At 46.7% G+C, this 19,341-nt stretch overlaps 1 protein-coding gene across 24 annotated transcripts in view; it reads right to left on the reverse strand.

The window, feature by feature from the left end:
* Positions 4,597-19,341, reverse strand: part of FBRSL1 (fibrosin like 1) — a 431,679-nt gene continuing 416,934 nt past the window's right edge. For 20 of the 24 annotated variants that reach the window (XM_021412376.1, XM_021412372.1, XM_021412375.1 and 17 more), the window contains 8 exons: positions 18,665-18,736; positions 18,071-18,109; positions 17,143-17,214; positions 15,725-15,857; positions 12,262-12,339; positions 10,530-10,613; positions 9,273-9,507; positions 4,597-7,304 (listed from right to left, as the gene is read on the reverse strand). In XM_021412376.1, coding sequence (XP_021268051.1) covers positions 6,068-7,304; positions 9,273-9,507; positions 10,530-10,613; positions 12,262-12,339; positions 15,725-15,857; positions 17,143-17,214; positions 18,071-18,109; positions 18,665-18,736 — 1,950 coding nt within the window. In that variant the 3' untranslated portion in view covers positions 4,597-6,067. The remainder of the gene's footprint in view (positions 7,305-9,272; positions 9,508-10,529; positions 10,614-12,261; positions 12,340-15,724; positions 15,858-17,142; positions 17,215-18,070; positions 18,110-18,664; positions 18,737-19,341) is intronic. The other 4 variants (XM_021412370.1, XM_021412368.1, XM_021412355.1 and 1 more) reach the window with 2 other exon arrangements.

The following is a 19,341-nucleotide window of genomic DNA, read 5'->3' on the forward strand; positions in this document are numbered from 1 at the left end:
TGACTGGGGCTTCTATAACGGAACTTGGAAAGGAGATCCTTCCTTCAGGCTGGGCACCTCCAGCCCCGCTCTCTTGCTGCCTATGGGTAGGAAACCCTTTTGGAGCAGCAGGACTCCAGCCAGGAGGTCACCCCTTACTCCAGAAAGCAGCACCACTGCTACCCTCCTGTACAACACCCCCCCCCCAGTGCCTCCAGCTGCCTCCTGTGGGGCACAGTGCCCCATGCCAGCAACTGAGGGCTTTGCAGCCCCCGCAGCACCCACGGAGCGGAGCGTCCTCCAGCCGTGGGCAGTGACACAGCCGTGGGTGGCCGTGGGGCTGTGGGGCCCAGCGCAGCGGCTGTGGGGCCAGGAGGGCCGTGGGTGCCTCGGGAGAATGAGGCCTGTCCTCCCATCCCGCTTTGTAGCAGCCACTGCTGCGCGGAGATAAAAGCTTTTGTTTGCCTTTTCTTTCCTACATTCCTAATCTCCCTCCGAGCTGGGCTGCCCCATAGTCCATCAAGCACTTTTAATCTCTAATTGCATATGACGGATGAGCCTGAGCTCCGCACACAGCGTTGCCAAGAACCGCTTTTTCAGAGCCTGCGCTCGCTCCTTAGGCCAGTCATAACACACGGCAGGACCATTAAGGGTTTATAGTTTGTATACATAACACCCTCGGAGTACCAGAGGGTGGTTTATCCAAACAGAAAAGAATTGAGATGAATGAATGCAGAAATGACTTTTGGCCAGGAAATACTTTAATTTTAATTAGGGGGGAAGGGGGCGAGGGAGGAATGAAGAGGCTTTCTTCTCTCACAAAAGACAAGACTAATGAGTTTACAGCTGCAGGCGCTGACCTTGGAGCATCCCGCATAATGCGAGCGCCGAAATGTTTGGATGTGATGTTAGACCCGATAACCTCGCTTCTCAAAGGAAGAAATAAAGGGAAAGGTCTGAATGGGGAGGGAGTCATTTCACGGGGATGCATGCACGTATTTATTTATTTTTCCCCTCTCCGTTCCCATTCAGCTGCCTTTGGTGACACAGCCATTCTCTGGGCTGCCCGGCTCATTCGCACGGCCCCCATCTATTCTGAGGAGAAACCAGCCAACTGCTGCCGTGTTCCCACAGCCTGCTCCCCCAGCACCCAGAGCCCGCCTGGCCCTGCAGCTGCTGGTGTGGGCTCCAGGCACCGCGCCCTTGGGGAGCCCCGGCCCGGCCCCACCGAGGAGCTGCGGCTCACGGCCTCCATCGGGCTCCATTGAGCTCCATGTGTTAAATGGGGCTGTGGAGCAGCTCAGCCCTGGCTCAGCACTGCGCTGCAGCTCGGCAGCCAGGCAGGCTGGAACCACAGCACACGGCGACGGAGCAAAACAACATCGGTGTTTTCTATTAGAAGTATTTTGATGATGATGATGATGATGAATATCGTACAGGGGCTGTGATTTTCTCCTGACTCGCTCCAACATCTCACAAAATAAACAGTTGCTGTATTATCCCCTTGTAAATGAGACCACGGGATTGTAAACTTTAATTTGTTACTTTTGGCTGCTCGCAGGTTTGGCAGACAATTAAACCAATTCATTAGTTCACAGAGGCACATTTTTGGCCACGTCTGGCTGCGTGAAGTCATCCAGTGCACACACTGGCTGCAGGGCACAGAGAAACCATTCCAAAGAGCTCAGAAGAGTTCGACTGGTGAAACTCCTCAGGACAGACCTGGCGTGGTGTGACCCCCAGAGCCATCCTCACTCACAGATCGCCTGCTCGGACGGCTGAGCTGTGTCACTGCCTTCTGATGCACGGCCTGCACAGCCCACGAGAGCAGCGCAGGCTTCGGCCTCCTCAGAGCTCCCAGCCCTGTGTGCTAAGGATTCAGCTATGCTTTTTAAATTTAAAACAGAAGCCACAACCATTTGTTTTACGGTACTGTACCACCTCTTCTGTCCAAAGGGGCTTAGCGCAAACCAGCAGCAGGTTGGATTTCTTGTCAGAAGTTTTTCACACCTTGTAGTTACTCAGACATCCACTGAACAAAGCAGTAATCCGGAGCCATCTTAGTTCTGAAAAAAACCCTCACTGTAAAATTTCTCCCTTTCCTTTGTTCTCCTTGCAGAGCTTGTAGAAGACCTCACCTCCTGCAGCTGAGGACCCACCAGCATGACCAGGCACATGGGGAGGCAGGTGCTCGTCAGTGGTGTGCGCTGCCACTTGTGTATAGAGGGCAGGAGATCATCTCGTGTGCTTCTCCCCTTCTGAGAGCCCTTCAGGGGCTGGCAGACAGGGCATGGCTTCCTGTGCCCGATGGATGGGCTCGGTGGGAAGCTGCACACCAGTGGCTGAGTGCATCCCTAAGAGCAGGCGGGAGGTTAGCAGCTTGTGGTTCACTGTGGGGAGATGCTAAGAACAACACTGGTCCCAGAAAGGAACCTACCACGCTCTTGGTCAGTTCTCTTCCATCTTTTCCATCTGACAAGCCCTTAAGGAGACGCTCTGAAATGCTCTCACCCTCTGTGCAGAGTGCTGCATTGGCCCCGCGTTGGCAGAGGAGCCCCGGGCACCCCCGTGTCAGTGCTCTGTTCCTCTCTCGGGTCACCCACAGCTAACCCCAAACACTGTAAATACAGGAACGGGAATTCCCAGATGCTTATTTTAGGCAATAAAACTTGCTATTTAGGGAACTTCAAGATCCTTTTGTCAAAACCAAACCAAACAAAACAATGCATTTTAACAAATCATCTGAGGATTCATTACAGACCATCTGCTTCCTGCACGCACGATCTCCCGGGTATTCCTGTTTAAAGGCTGGTCCATACTGGGCTGATAAAGGGAGGGTGCATGCACCCCACTCCCAGCAGCAGCACTGTGCTCAGACAAGTGCAAGAGCTGCTGTCCCTGGCTCTCTCCTGAGCGCGCTTACAAGCAGAGGCTGCCTGAGGCAAACCACGAACCTGGCAAATCCCATCCTTTGTCCCATTGTCATTTGCTTGCTAAGTTCCCCCCTCCCATTGTCAGTGGCTGAGGGAAGTCTCTCGGGAGAAGCCTGAAAGAATAATAAAAATGGTAAGAAGGGCATGGAATGAAAGCTCGACGGCGGTAGAAATGCATAAACCCCAGGAAGTTGTGTTACAGTCCTTCTGAACAGAAGAAGGCTCAGCTGGGGTAGCTTAAAGGAATAGGGCTGAATTAATTAGTTTCTGTGTTTAGGTAATAATACCATTAATCATGATGAACCGTGTTGTGAGAAGGCTGATATCCATCCCAGTGCAATTCCGCAGGAATCTCACTGCAGTGCAGCGTTATTGATGGGTCATCCTCCGAACGTGTAAGAGCAACGCCTCCTAGCACAGCACACGGCAAAGCACTGACCTGCTTTTAATGTTCAGACCGCCACACCATGATGAATTCCTCTGGCACCGGTGTGGCTGCAGTAAGCAATCCTTCAGGAATGCCACGGCAGCACGGCATCGATTTAACGCTCGCTTTCCAAACCTTGCATGGGCCAAGTGTTTCCAAGGGGCATGGCCCACGCTGGGATTTGCTGCAGCATGCTCTGACAAGCCCCTAGCTCACACAGAGCTGGGACGAGGCAGCTACGGACTCTTTCTAACAGAGGTTAGCGAGGCTGACCTGGTCAAGTCTGCACTAGAGGTGATGCCGAACACGATGGCGCGCCGGACAATGGCAGAGGGGGGAGAGTTACAGCCCCTGAGCCAGCATGACTAATGTCTCCATGCCGAGTGCGACACACTTTGCACTTCCACCATGTGTCGTACGGTGCTCCGGTTTCAGCTGGGAGAGCAGGTGCTGATTCTTAATGCCTATTTTGTCTTAAGCCTCCTTTCATCAGATTAAGGACCCTGCTATTTCACTTCATTTTATTTTTTACGCTCGGTAATTTAGTCACACACAAACTTCAGAACAGAAGCTGTAACATGCTGTTTAAGCGCAGCCGCCCACTGCTCAACCAGCCCCTGAGGGCTCGGGGGTTCGGAGCAGCTCTCCAGGCCCCGCAGATCTCTGCTCTCAGCCTACAGAAGAGCTGGGGGAGCAAACGGAGACAGCTGAGAGCAGCTCCGTGCTGCAGCCCTCCCGCAGCCACCTCCCCGCCAGCTGCACAGAGCAGGGCCCTTCTTTTCCACCCTCTGCACCGGGAGCACAGGCCTACAAACCAAAGCCGGCCCCTCTCCCAGCACCAGCCCCGGCTCCGAGCTGCTGTCCCAGACCGTCAGGCTCCGGTCGGCAGCGCCGGCCACCGCACACAAACACGCCACCGCCGTTTTCATCCAAAATCAATGTTGTATTTATCTTCATTGATCTACAAGGAAACTGAATGTTTAAAATTACAGGGGGTGCAGGGGGGAGGACGGGGAAGGGGGGGGAAACAAGAGTTACAGAGCCAAGAAAATAGTAGCGGATGGCTGAATTAACTAGAGAGAAAAAGCCCAGGATATATAAAACATGGACACTGAAAAATAAAATAAGGGAGGGGGGATGGTACAGCAAGTAAAACATGGCAAAATTTACATATGGATGAAAAGTAAAATTGGAAATAAAAAATAAATCATGCCAAAAAGCAGTTCAAGGCAGAACCACACTGAAACAAACATTTGCTTATGGTCTTCATGTACTATAGATAATATATCAGAATTTCTTTTTTTTTAATCAACCATTAGACTTTTTTTTTTTGCACTCCTAAAATTCTACTTTGTCTTGTATACAGATTCCAATAAGAACACTGCACAATTAGCACAAGGGGTCCACGGAAAATTGTCCTTGCTTGCCAGCGATCCTGCCCACAACACAAAAAAAGAGAAAAAAAAAGGAAAAAAAAAAAATAAGGAAAGGGTCTGCCGCATGGTACTGTGCCAGTTCCATCTGCTTCTGCCAGCTTGAAGAGTAGGAAACCAAAATTCCCTTCCAGGAGCGTGCCTCTCCTTCCTCGCCGAACTGTCCCTTGCGTTTGTACAAAAAAATCCAGTCTCTCCTTTTTTTGTTAAACACAAGCCGCCCTCTTCCTGCTCACGTGCCGCTTCCATCGGTCTCCGTCGTCGCCAGTTGGTTGTTTTTGGGTTGTTTTGTTTTTAACCTTCCTCCCCCCAGCATCCACTAAGACCTGCCTCCAGGTTCTTGCATAGTTGAAGTATATATGCCGTACGTAGCGCTCTGAGTGTGAATTTCTGACTGTGACAAGAGTATGAGTTGTAACCATGTTAACAAATAACCAGAGTGGTTCTAGAAACCATTTTTATAAAGTCTACCTATGTTAAGAATTTAATATTGGTGTACATTTATATTAACAGAATATTTACAGTTCGTTTTCTGTTTTTTGTTGTTTTTCTTTTGTTTAAAACAAGAAGTCAAAAAAAATTCCTCTTAAATTTCTGCATAATATAATAAGGCAAAAAACAAACAGTTTTGTACATTATTATTATTATTAATATTTTAATATATATCTGTAACTTCGGTTCCAAAGTACCAAGGTAAGTGATCATTCGGCCTCAGAAGGGAACCTCACAGTGGACTGTAAAACTACAGTATTTCCATAAATAATACTTTTAAGAAACCCTGGGTATTTTTTCTTAAGGATCTGAGGCCTTTAAAATGCAAATTTAACTAAAAACAAAAGCAAAATTTCTTCTTTTTTTTTTTTTCCTCTAAGTGAATAAAGAGCACAAAATTAAAAAAAATACAAATCCATTAAAAACGTTTCTCACATCTGGGAAAAAATGTACAAACTTGTTATTTTTAACTCATTTTTTTTTTTTAGCACAGAAACAAAAAACAAAACCAAAAATCAATACCTATATATTAAATTCCCATTCTCAGCAACCTTCTTGTTGGAAAGTCTGCACCCCCGACCCCGTTATTTATGGAAATGTGCTTAACTTCTACAAATTTTACATTAAAAAAAAAAAAAAAAGTTTACAGCAGTGCATTTTGTAAAAGGTTTTTTGTGTTTTTTTTTGTCGTTTTTTTTTTGTTTGTTGGTTTTTTTTGTTTTTTTTTCTTTTCCTTTTTCTTGTTTTTTTTTTTTTCCCCGTTCGTTTTATATACAGGAGAGCTGCAAATTCCGCGTGGGGGACTATCGGGCCTCTACTTCTTTGGGGTTCCTAGAGGGGGAGTAGTCCCTGGACTCTGAGTTAGTGAGCGGAGTAGTCCTGCGGGGGGAGGCAGGCCGGGTGCTGCTCGCTGGCACAAGGGGCGGCGGGGCGCTCAGCGCCGCAGTCGGAGGGTTCCTGTTCAGAATCCCGTTGTGCATGGCAGTGGATGGACTCAGTCTGGGGTAATGCATCCCGCTTAAATGAGGCATGAAGGATGGCACGTGTGCCAGGTGACTTTCGATAGGGGACGAGTGCAAGTGGTGCATTCTGGCACGCTCAAGTTCTTCCCGTAAGTGCAAGCGCTCCCTTTCCTCCACTTGCCGCAACCGCTCCTGCTCTCGGCGGGCTTCCAGAAGGTTCTCGTGGTTGTAGTCGTGCGGCTCCCTGTCTCTGTAAGAACGCTCGTGGTCGTAAAACCCGGAGGTGGTAGGGAACCTGTGGATAGGATCTGTCCGGAGCTGGAAGTCCATTCGGCGGTGCAGGTCCAAGCTCCGGTGGTAGGCGTCTCGCAGCGGGTCCCTCATTGGGTCCCAGGAAAATCCGGGATGTGGCAGCCTCTCTCTTCCCGACAAAGGATTCATGCCAATGAGCGGGGTCATCATTCTGCTGCGGTCCAGCACGTTCATGTTGTTCATCTGGTGCACGCTGCCCATGGAGATAGGCATGGAGGCTGCCATCGAGGGAGGCAATGATAATCCGTGCAAAGTAGGTGGCGGGGGATGCTCCACTGATCGGGAGTGCTGTGAAGGCTCAGAGCCTACCACCAGCACATCGCTGTCTTCCTTCCTTTCCTCTTTGACCTTGATGTCATTCTTAATCTTCTGGAGGTCACTGGGAAGCTCTGTCTTTCTCTCCATGTCCTTGCTCATCAGATTGGTAAGCTTCAAGCTCTCACTTAGTGCAGGTTTGCTGTACGGGGATACAGACTGGATTACTGGCTTTGTGTTGTCCTCAGAGGGTCTCTTATCATGGCTTGGAGTTTCCTTCACTGGGGAACGGCTCTCTTTAATCTTGTGTTCTGCTATGGGTGGCTCTCTCAGCCGGTCAGGGTGCTCTCGCTCGGGCTCTTTGGACCTTTCCCTTTCAGCGAGGCTAACCTGCCTGATGGGATCACTGGAGGTCTGGCTGTTGCTGCGGATGAGATTGCTTATCTGATGCGTCACTGGAGCTGATGCCGGTGAGGATCTGTTTGAATGTCTGTTTTTATCCATGAGGTCTCTGTAAAAAGAGTGCAGATATGTCCTTGGGTTTGTGCAAACAAAGATACACATGATGCTGGACACACACAGCGCTGTGCCTGGCTGCACCATTTCAGAATGCTCAGAAAATGATTTGGAAAGCTCTGCTAGCATCAGCTACAGCTGTGGAACTCACTGCAAGGGATGAACTACCTGCCTTCAGGCAGCTCACAGGGCTAGTTCACTGTTCTCTAAGAAATGAAGAAGTACAGACAGTTTATTGTTTTTGAAAGAAGGTGGTTATTGTGTGTGCACACACGTCCTGCTGCCAGACAATGACTTCCTTGGCTACAACTCTCCTTACTGTGTGGCTCCTTTCCTAGAGCATGGATCTAGGCACACAAAACAGAGCTGTTCTGGAAACCTATGGAAACGTACACGGGTCCTTTGTGAGACAGCCTCAACAACTAAAAGCAGCCACGAGATGATGATTATTTTTCTACGGAGCTGCAGTGAAGTGTGTGCTGTTGGCATTCTGTCAATTCAGCTAGGTGCCTAAGGAAAACATCCCCACACAGCCCAAGAAAAGGAATGAAGGCAATGAGGAGCAAGGGGTTCAAGGAGAATGTCCTCTGTGAAGAAGCAGCAGTGAGAATGGGATTTATGTTTCTGTCTCTGAGCAAGCCAAATAGTTGCACTTATTCCCACGTCCTTAAGTGAATAAATAATGCTCACCTTTTAGAAGCACTCTGCTCTGAATGACAGGTACTTTAAATGCAGAGTATGACGGTGTGATTGAGAGAAGTGCGTTATGCTGGAGGGGCTCAGTGATGCCTACCTTTGGTGCTGAGTTTGTGTTTGAGAGCCGTAAGGCCACAGTGCTGAGGACTGGAGGTGTTTTGGGTAGTTCAGTATTTATCCTTTATGATTACAGTTGCTAACCCTCTGTGGTAGTCCTGATTGCTGGTCAGGGATATAGCTTATTAAAACCATGTCCAAACATGGATACTGGGGACAGCTTAAGCTGAATTAATAGAAATGTAATAGAGATGTTAACCCCTGTGTGAACGCTCTCGAGAGTGAAGTAACCTTGGTTTGGAAATGATTTATGCTAAAGCCAACAAGGGAGCTTCCCATCTGAATGACTATTCATACAAGGGTGTCAGACAGTTTAACACTGAAAGCAAGATGATTCTCAGCCTATTGCTTCTATGTAATCTTGTTCACAGGCACTGCCTGAAGAGCTCATTAAAAGCACTCCAGGCAAACTGCAAAACCCCGATCAGCAGTCAAATGCACACATCTAAGGCTCGCAGGCTTCTACTGCCCACAAAGAAATAGACCGCTGGAGATAGCCAGGGTCTGAACTATAAAGAACTTCAAAATCAAAATGTAAAGCTTCAGAATCATAAAGCTGGAAGCCAATGACGTATCTATAGCTCAGGTGATATAGTTCTGCCATCATTAATAAGGGTTTGCCTACAGTGTAGTTTTTTAAGATCAGTTTTACTAATGAATTCATGCATACTGCTCCAGATACAGACATTTGCATTTTTATCTCGTTAACGTCCAGCTAACACTTGAATTCATCAGCGTACCTGTAATGAGAGCTATGACTGTCTACAAAGGACCCACCACAATACCACTTCCACCCTTTCACAATCTGTGGCGCTGCTAAAGGAGGCTGCTGAAAACAGCCAAGTACCCCCTGAAAACACTGACATGCTCCCTTTCCCAACCTGGCGATTTTTAGTAACCCGCTAGCAGGGAAGGAAAGATGAGCCGGCTGTATTTCCACAGAGGACAAATCCTAAAAGGCAGAGACTTCTTTTGTGCCACTAGTACTTGCACTGATCTGGGGGACACGGCTATCAGCTGCTTCAAAGACAAGCGATGTTTTGCTCTGAAGGTGACTTTAGGATGGGAGCTGAAGGTGAAGGAAAAATGAGAAAAAATACAGAGGAAAAAGAGAACTGGAATAAACGGCCCAGAAGCACACACTGCTCACCTCTCTTTGTCTCTGTCGTCTTTACTCAGAGAAAGATCCCTCTTCTCGGGCTCCCGCTCCCTGTCTCTGTCATGGTTTGTCACCGAGGAGCTTCGCTCAGAGTCGCTCGGCTTGGGCCACTGCGGAGGTGTTGGGAAGGACGGCGGGGTCCGATGGAGTCTGTTCCACGGCTCATGGGGATTATTGAAATTCTGCAGGTTCGGGCCGTCTTTGTGAGTAAAAATGTTGTTGTGGGCTAGAATAACAGCGGGGGAGGAGGAAGAGTTAAAAGTACTTCAAACCAAATCATTACTAATGCATTTTGCACAACACAGAGTAAAACCAGAGCTGTCCTTTCAAGACTTCTTAACGTGGAGCTCATGGCGAGGGGCAGCTACAAGCAGGGGGTCAGAGATACCTCTGGCACTGGCCAAAGACCCACCAGCCTTTTTAAGGCTACTGGTGGAGGAAGCTTTAGCTATGCACATCCGAATAACTCAGAGATGACTTATGAAAATGCCCAGCTCCTTTTCTCCCCCCACCCCTGCACACGTTCCAGCATAAAAGCAATACTCTTCCTCAGCTCCCCTCACTGGCAGAACCTTTAATTTCTGGGTAGTTACAAGCAATCAGGCGCCTGCAGCTGAGTATTCAAGGACTTTCTGTTAAAAAATGGTGGTAAATGGTTTGTATGCATGTGGATAAAAATAGAGCTTGGTTGTAGGTTTTTTAGAACAGTCACACGATTTTCCTCCATCAATCTTCAACTGATTCCTGTTGCACCATGAGATGCATAAGCATGCTCTCTTATGTGTGGCTCTCAAGCATGTCTTACCTACAGGTAACATGTTTTTGAAGTACAATTATTTTATACAGGTGATTTAAACTTCAGATATTGGTTACAGAGAAAGTCTACACACTGAATTAGGAGAACTATCAGTAGCTGTCCCACTGTCCATCTCCACTGTTGAAGGGTGTTATCTCAGATGTCCATGGCGTGCCAGAGCTCAGCGGGGTCAAGCAGCTCCAGCACCCCTAGGAGCACACAAGGCAACGGCCTTCAGCAGTGAGGAGGCACAGAGCACGGCCACTGATGTCTGTGACATGCAGAAAAGCTCCCACCGCAGAGACCTGGAAATCTTAGGTGCAGTGTTTTCAGATAGGAGAATGGAGGTTAGGAAATAAACTTCTTTAAAAACTACCACCAGCTGCTGTAAATATTAGCATGTGGCTTTTCTGGAAGGGATGTTTGTCTGCAGTAACCCAGCCAGTACTTACTCAGAGCATGACTGCCTAATCCTCCAAAGGCATTGCTGCCTAAGTTCCCAAGGCCGCTGAAGGTGCTTGACCTGCTAAATGGATCTGGAAAGGCAAACAGGGATTTAGCAGGCATTTAGCCAAGAATGTTGGAGAATGAAATGCACCCCTCCCCTTCTTAACGGTCTGAATCCAAGTAGGATTAGGCCAGACTTTAAGCTGATCCTTCTCATCGCAAGGTTCTTTGCACAGAAAATTCCCAGCATGTTAAAATGGAGAAGGGATTCAGTGCTCACTCTGCAAACAGGTGCTGCAATAAACTTTTGTATGCCAATCAGAGGGGAGCGAGAAATTAAGTTCTATAGCTGCAATTAGGATGGCTGCTGCTAAATTGTTAACTCCCCTTCCCTATCAGCAGTAATACCTGAAGCACTGCGATTGCTTTGGAAGAATATCAGCAGGCTCCTAGGTCAGTAAATTGAGGAAGACACATTGTTTTGCTGTCCTTCTTCTATACAGCCTTCTGCCCTCATTGTAATGGTGCACAGAGACAGTCCTAAGCTAACTCCCATAGACATCCATCCATACACCAAGTAAACATGTGAGTCTGTTCGTGCCCAAATCCTCTCCCATAATTGCTTCCTTGATCATTGTGGTGCTGGAAATGATAGCATGGCCTTAGCCTTACTGACACTTGTTTTTTTTAAAGTCCTGCCTTTTTCTTCACTGGAGACACCCATCACCAAAGGGTTCCTCTCTGAGTGCCCAGCTCAGGCTTATACCCTCCAAAGACAGCTGCAGGTTACAAAGTACTCCCATTGCTTTCCTGCTGGTCATCTTGAAACAACTCCTTCTGCCCACTGACTTTCTGGCTGTCCCTTTACAGTATTTAACTTGCCATGTTAAGTGCTTCCCATTTCCTCATGGACATCCTTATATTTAACATACCAAGGCAAACAGCAGAAACAGCTTGGAGTTTTACACCAACAGCTATCCACTTATTTACTTATTTTGAAATAGCTGTTCTTGCCCCTCCCCTTTTATTTTTTGCAGTTGGGTGACTCTGTAGGGATACAGTTAGTTCTGACAGGACATTCAGAAACTGTAAATCTGGGTATTTGCAACAGAAAGAAGTCTACTGGGTCATGTGGCACGCTGCATTTACTGATTGGATGAGTGTTACTACAACATTAATCAACAGAGCTTGATCTTTAATTGGCAATGAGCTGCTTGTGAGCTTTTAAAATGAGGAAATTTAAAAAATCAAGCTCTACTTACTGCCAATTAGGAAACTGAAAGACTGGCAAAATGTGAAGAACAGCTATTTGCCAGGAACTGTTCAGTGAACTTTAATACAGGACACAGCCAAGAACTTTCATAGGTGAGGAAGGGTGTGGGAGGAGCCCATGTTAAACTTGTTTGAGGTACCTCTGAAGTAAAACTTCCTGTTTCCCTGGGCACATTTCAGCAGCACAGAAGGGCTCCAGAGGTCAGGTTTCAGTTTGTGTGCAGTGCTATGCCCTCCCCTCTCAGAGGGGGGGTCTGCTAATCCCACTCCTCTCCTTTGGAAGAGATGAGAGAGGGTGTGCTGGGAAGCCGGCGTAGGTGGGAGGACTTCCAAGCGAGCTTCTCATCCCTGAGACAATTCTATTCTCTCCCTCCGCTACTGCTACAGTGCCTCAGGCAGAGCCCTGCTGAGAGCCAGGACCGGGTCAGAAGTGTAAAGGTGAAGGCAGGGTTTACTCACACTTACCTGCCAAGTGGTTAGTAGGCAGGAAACTGCTGTGATGAGGCGAAGGACCAAAGGGGGTGGTGGCTGGATGCGTTGCACCTGTGAGAACAAGGTCCCATTTTAGTTCAGTGGCAGGTGACAGAGACCCTGGCCATCACACTCAAGAATCATATCCAAAGGTGCAGACCAGGTTTCAGCATCGCGCAGGCAGGGGAAGATCCCACACAGCAGCTGAGTGAGGTAAGGGTGGGATTTCTCTTGAGTGCTCTCTGAAGGACGAGGAGGCACTGGGAGGCAGCGGGCACTGCTGCTCACCTGCTGTAACGGGGCAGCGAATCTCTCTGCTGGTGTTTTCAGTCATCATTTTGTGTTTAGACTAAACAGGGTCAGCCCAAGTTACGGGCCCAGACAGAAGGTGCTCGGAAGTGACTGTGTCTAAATGAAACACCAGTTAAGGACAGGCGTGCAGGGAACATCAATCACGCCTCTCCCTTGAGAGCCTCATCTACGCTCTCACATCTGTCTCTGCAGCCACAGGCTCCCTCGTGGGATTTCTTCCTCTCCTAGATGCTGCCCACAGCCATGGTGCCACGCTGCCCTCTGGGAAATGAGCTGGTCTGTCCTGCATTCCCAGGTGCACCAAGCTCATGCTCAGGTGGGCTTCAAAAGGGAAAACCAGAGGAGAAAATGAAAGATTTGCCACTGGTGCAGGCAGACACACACTGAGACAAACTGGTTTGCAACTGTATAATGTGAAAGCACTGCTGTCCCCTGGCACAGGGATACACAGGTTCTGGAGGAAGATCGATTCCCATATATACTGGTAATGACTGTGTGTTTGGGGAATCTCCAGGGCTTGGATTTAGCCCCCTGAGATCAGCACAGATGATTTTCAGAACGCACCTAAAATCTAGTTTTGAATATTTATGTTTCAGACGTATGCACAAATTCCCTCTGCAAATGTTTGGGCTATGATGTCCATTCAGTGCCTCCTCTGCCTGTACTTCTGCCTCGGCAAACAAAGCAGAACTATCAACTATCACAGCTTTCAGATGCTGCCTACATGCAACAACTTGAGCCTCTCCCGCAGAAAGCAAAACCTGCCATACTTTAACTCTCTCATGTTGTTAGAAACTTGTCATTCCACACAATGACAGAAGCACTTTGCCAAGCACAGGATTTTATGGAGGTGCTGGTCAGTCCACGACCTGGTTTTCCTTGGTGCCAGAGCTCAGAGCACTGTAAAACGCACTTGTGTTCAGATATGAGCAGACTATAAAGCCTGAGAGGGAGACAGTGCTTCCCATCCCTCACCAGCTTGGGCACCACAAACCTAAGCAGCCAGAAAATGAGTTGAGGAAACTTAAGAGAGACCACGGGTATGAGACCTGAAGTTATCTATAAACATTCTGACTGCTCCAATGCCTGAAGACGGATGGAGACTGTCATCTTTCTAATCCTTTAAGATTTCAGAAGGTGTATAATGGATGGGAGATTTCTTCAAAGGAGACGGCTTACAAACTCAACTACACGGGCTGATAATAAAAAATCCTCTGGAGAAAGCCGGTAGCAGCATTGCAGGCTGTCAGGTAGTTATTAAATATAGCGTCTGCCAGGCAGCCGAACATCCGTCCTGAAGACAGGTGGCCCTCAGATAACTTATGTCTCCCACAGTAACCAGGCAATGCGGCAGAACCCATGATTCACATCGACGACGCGCTTGTTCGATAAGGTGAAAAGAATGCCTCAGATATTGCAGAGCAAAAGATTTATTCATCTCTATATTACTGCTGCAATGTTTGCTCGCTTTGATAGCACTCTTTACCTAGAGTTAATGTGATGGCTGTTGTGATTAATACACTCATGGACAAGCTGCTGTAAGGTTGTTTCTCTCCAGTACAAGTTTTTTTTATTAATTTGCCTTCTTTAATATATCTATTCCACACTATTCCCCTCTTGCTTTTATGAATGGAGAAGCAAGCCACGCTTGCATCTTTATAACAGAAAAAGCTCCAGATACCAATTAGACTGGTGCTTTGGTTCAACAGACTGTTTCAGCCTGGTAGGGTAAACTCCGTCCAAGACAGCATTCAGCAGTAAAACCATACACGAGGCAAGATTCTTGTCATGACAACGCTGGGCAGACTGAGCCAGTGGTAAGGAAACAGCTGCCACAGGAGAACAGACCGAGGATTGTAAATCAGCTGGGCTTATGCATCCAAGCAGATGCAATACGTATCTCAGCTCCATACCATCAAAGTACCTTTATAAAGACCAAAATACAGGGAAGTGTTCAACAATATGCAGCTAGAATTAGCAGCAGTTGGACGCGGTGAAAACCTGCATTTGAGGTTTAAGACTTTTCATCCACAGATAGGGTCTGAAGGACACTGAACACTGCTGGAGCTCCTGAAGGCCACCTGACACCCACCCTCAGAAGTCACCTCCCACCGACGTTTCAGCTTCATTCAGTTCTGTTGCTTTTTGGTCACGCTCAGGACCAAACACACAGAACGCTTCTAACCTCATTCATTTCAACAGTAACGATGCAATACTGCATCATAAAAGCAGAGTACAGTTAGGAAAGAAAATTACATTTGTTGTCGAAGAATTACATACATAAGGGGCTGAACTGTACCATATCAATGGATAGCTGAGAAGGCTGACTTTAGCATCTCAAAGAAAATCGGCAGAAGCCCAGGGCTAGTTTGAGCCCAGGGAACAGAACAAAGCCAGCATCTGGCAAATGGGCACCAACATGAAAAGCATCAGTGACCTCCAAAGAGAAAACGTCAGAGTTGCAGTCTCCTGTGGTCAGAAATATCAAGAACAGTGCACTGAAGCTTACTGAACTTTTGTAATCGGATTAATTGTAATTACTTCTCCAACATATTGGAAAGCAATTTATCTACATAAACAGTAGTTACTTTTAAAAAATTCAATGCTATTTTAAGCCTTAGAGATGGCTGCACTTTGAAACACGTAAGGGAATTTGTTAAAAAACAAATGCTTAAAAAAAGACACCTGTGCTATTTTTCAGTATTGTTAGTGTAGTTTTCCATTCTACAAAATGCTCAGGTTCCCAGAAAACAAGCACAACTAGATGAGTGGATGAGCTAAGAAGAACACAGCGGATGTAAGAGCGAGGAAGAAACCAGGGCTGTTTCCAACCCTATGCAATAGAAACATTTTCAAGTTTTTCAAGTTTTCAAGTTTTGTCAAAATTGCTCTTTAATATCCGTCCATAGTCTCTCAATGAAGCACATAAGAAGCAGCTGCATAACACAACTTTAAGAGCCAAGTGCTGCAGCTCAGTGATGCAGAGAACTCACAGCCCCATCCCCAGTGCCTCCAAGTCCCCCTGAAGCAATCTGACCCACTTCAGTTTTGAAGGCATACTCAGCTGTAGAGACACACATTAAATACAGTGTTTTTTTTGGGGGGGGGTTTGGGGGGGAAGCAACAAATGATGACCCTCCCTTACCTGTGGTAGAAAACAGAGGCCTGGCAAGGTCCTGTGGGTAATGGAAGCCTGGAAACACTCCAGGGGCAGGAGGTCTGCTGAACAGGTCAAGTTTACCACCTATCTCGAGCTTGTGGGGATCCAGCTGCATTTGCTGCCAAATGATACAAAAACAGTCTGATTATGCATTGCCCTTTTTTTTTTTTTTAAATGGAATAAAAAGAAAGGGAGTTGAGGCTTGCTGCTGCTTAGCACTGCCAGGGAGAGTTAGTAAGAGTGACAGCAGCATCTCTGGTCACGTAGCACAGCCATGCTCTGACAGCCTCTGTAAGGCCATTTCACTCCACAGCCTCTCAGCTGCCTGCCTCATCCACATGAATAAGGTCTGAAGTGAGCGCTCAGCCCCTCAGCACACACTGGAGCATGCAACATGATACACCGAGCGTGCTGCACCGCGGGAGCAGTCAGCAGTCTCAGCCTGACAAAAAATATTCTGAGGGCAGAAAGCTGCCGACAGAAGCCCTGGGAGCTGGGTGACGGACTTGTCTGGTTTGCTTCTCCAGTTTGGAAAGAGAAAGATGTTTTTAGACCGCGTCTTTCCTCCGGCCAGCATCACTCAGCATGAAGGTATGGGGAAAGGGATGAAGAAAACTGACTATGAGTCTCATCCAGGGGCTATTTTTACCCTTCCCCTACAGAAGCGAGCATGGCCAGCCCAAGGAACTGCACCTAAGTGAAAAACATGTATGCTTCATGATAAGTACACAGCTTCAAGACGATACGTTTACTTACTGAGAAAAAAGGACATACACAACTCTTAGAAGTGCTTATTTAAGTGCTTAATATTCTTCGTTAATGGAACAAAACCCTACAGCAGGAAATATGAGAAAAACCGCTCTACAGAAGTCACCTTATTTTTATTCTGCATGCCACATGGAGCTCGGAGCCCACAGGAGCACTGCGGTGCTCCTGCATCTTGTCACCTCCCGAGGTTCACAGCCACCCCATCTTCACTGCAATGCAGAAAGCCCAACAATCTCTAGCACAGGAACTATCAACCCACTCTCCAGCTTTATGTTTGCTAAAACATTCTTCACAGTATCAGTCATTTAATCCTTTTTAGGATAATACTCCATATTCCACAGGAGGTACTTGTAGAGAAGGGAAATGACATTAAACATCTGTGCTTCGTACAAAGCTGGATTTTGGGCAAGGCAGCTCTCCACCTCTCTTCTCTGTCCGAACACTTAGTTTCTCCTGCTCATTTTGTTACCCTTCAACCCAACTCCTTTGCCCTCAGGTAAACTTCACAGTTGCTACAATAAATGTTAGAAGCACTGAATGTGTTAGTTAATCAATACAGGCTTGCTTCCTCCTCATCTGTCACAACCACATAACGTGTAAGCCAGAAGACTTGGCTTTGTTCCACAAGCTGTTACCTTTATCTTTTGCTGGTGATGGTAGATCTGCCAGGCGATCTGTACATGAACCGCACACCACTTCCCAGGCTTCTGCAATGCAAAACGCAAGAATTTAGATTAATTTATACGTTAGCAATCTACATCAGATAGAAAGTTTCATTTCCCCTACTGTCTAGCAGCAGAGCAACGAGAAAGGCTGATTACTAAAATGGCACAATAGATGACTGACGTTTTTTTTCTGTACTGCAGCTGATGATGTTTAAATTAAGAAGGGAAGAAACAGGAAGAATGTGGGATGTGGGATATCTTCCTCATCTCATGGAGATCTGAGATCTCTCACTCTCAGGCCTTACTCTCATACTTGTGCTCTCTCCTTCATAAACTCAAATAAATGGCTGCAAAGAACAGTATGAGGTACTGAAGAGAAAGGAGCTGACACTTAACCATCCTGTTTCTGAAAAGAGCCCTGTTCATTCATGCTTGCTGCACTAGGCCTGCAAGCTAACCCATGTGCGGTCATTATGACTGCTTGCATTTGGGGAGAAGCATATGGAGCAAGATTCATCAGGGATGAGCAGTGCCACAGCTGAATGCGTTACTCTTTGTCAGCTGATCTGCAGCAACCACTACAGAGTGTTTTTATGAAACATCAGAATCACAGACAAAACACACTGACCTAAGCCACCACAAATGTGATGGTCTGTGACTGTCTGCCCACGCTCACAGTCATTTATTTCTGTGACCCTTATTTCATACTGTGAACTATTAATGTACAAAAATGGATGCAAAACATGGTTGGGATTCAACCTCTAAGTTATTAATCAGAAGCAGCTAAGAGCCAACAATGACATTTTGTTTTAAATAAAGGATGAGCTTCAATTTTTCTACTGGACATGTTAAATTTCAAAAACACACGCGCATAATATATATAAAATCCCCCACAAACCTTACTTACTCTTACTGGTGGCCTGTAAGGGTCTGAAACCTATGGAAAAAGCAGAAGGAAAACAATTAGTTATTCTAAAACTAGTCAGTATACAGAAAGGTGGGGAACTTCCTTCCTCCGAACGAGTAAAAGCATTTAGAAAGCAATGTTCCAGAGAAGTCCCCCGTGACAAGGGAAACCTAAAAGGCTTAAAGCAGGCTTAAAACTTCCCTTTCATTCCTTGCAGCAGACTCAGCAGAATTTTATGATAAACAGTGCAGCTTCATACCAGTAAATGAACAGTACTCATGCTTTTCTGAACCTTATAATTGCTCTGAAATGGAGTGCATAAAACTACTCTCCAAGTGATGCTTTGAGGAAAGTCCTTGAAGAAGTTTCCTGCCTCATTTCCCTCTGACTTTGTTAAAAAAAGTCAGTGCATCTCTTTGCATTCATGACTGGTGGAGGCCACAGTTGTCTCATCAGAAAAAGAAAATTCAGTCCATTAAGAGTCTTGAAAGGCCAATTTACTTGTCAGCCGCTCTCTTTTCTTTATGAGCAATCACTCTGTTTACTCAAAGGAAGCTCAAAGGAAGGTTATATAGCGTTGCCTACCCCCGGAGTCTTCTGCAGCAGCGTATGGTGGACTGTGCCTGGTCTACCTGCTACGTCGATAGGGTTTGAAGTCTGAAAGACAAGAACAGAGAGTGAATAAAAGTGTGTCATATCAACAGCTCATTTAACATCTCTATTAGATGTTAACAGCATTTATTATTCCATGTTTGTACTGTGCTTCGAACACGCATATTGCTACATTAGTGCTAAATGTTATCTCTAACTGACAGCCAACAGCATTTAATCACTGTGTCATCTATTATTTAGCAGCAGAATTATGGCAGCACCCCTAAGCCCCAGTTGAAATACCGACCCCACTGTGCTAGGCAGTATGCAAGTGGATGGGAAGAGACAGTCCCTGCCCCCAGAAGCTTATTCTTTAGACAAAACAGGCAGCCAATAGGAGAGGAAACAAGAGAGGTGGATTGATTCCCTCAGTGTTTCAGGCAGCAGCCAGTACCACAGTCAGGAACAGACCAACTCAAGCATCCTAGTCCTGTATTCCACCTATTGGGCCGTGGCCTCTTTCCATCCAGGGTGAGACGACACAATGGTTACAAAGGCAACAGCCCATCTATTTGCTTTGACAAGGCAAAATGAGAAACCTTAGAAGGTGCTTGTGGGTCTTTTATAGCTTTGCATTGTTTATCCCATTATTTTCCAGCAAGAATTAAACA

Source organism: Numida meleagris, chromosome 14 (genome assembly GCF_002078875.1).
Source record: "Numida meleagris isolate 19003 breed g44 Domestic line chromosome 14, NumMel1.0, whole genome shotgun sequence".
Classification (NCBI taxonomy): domain Eukaryota; kingdom Metazoa; phylum Chordata; class Aves; order Galliformes; family Numididae; genus Numida; species Numida meleagris.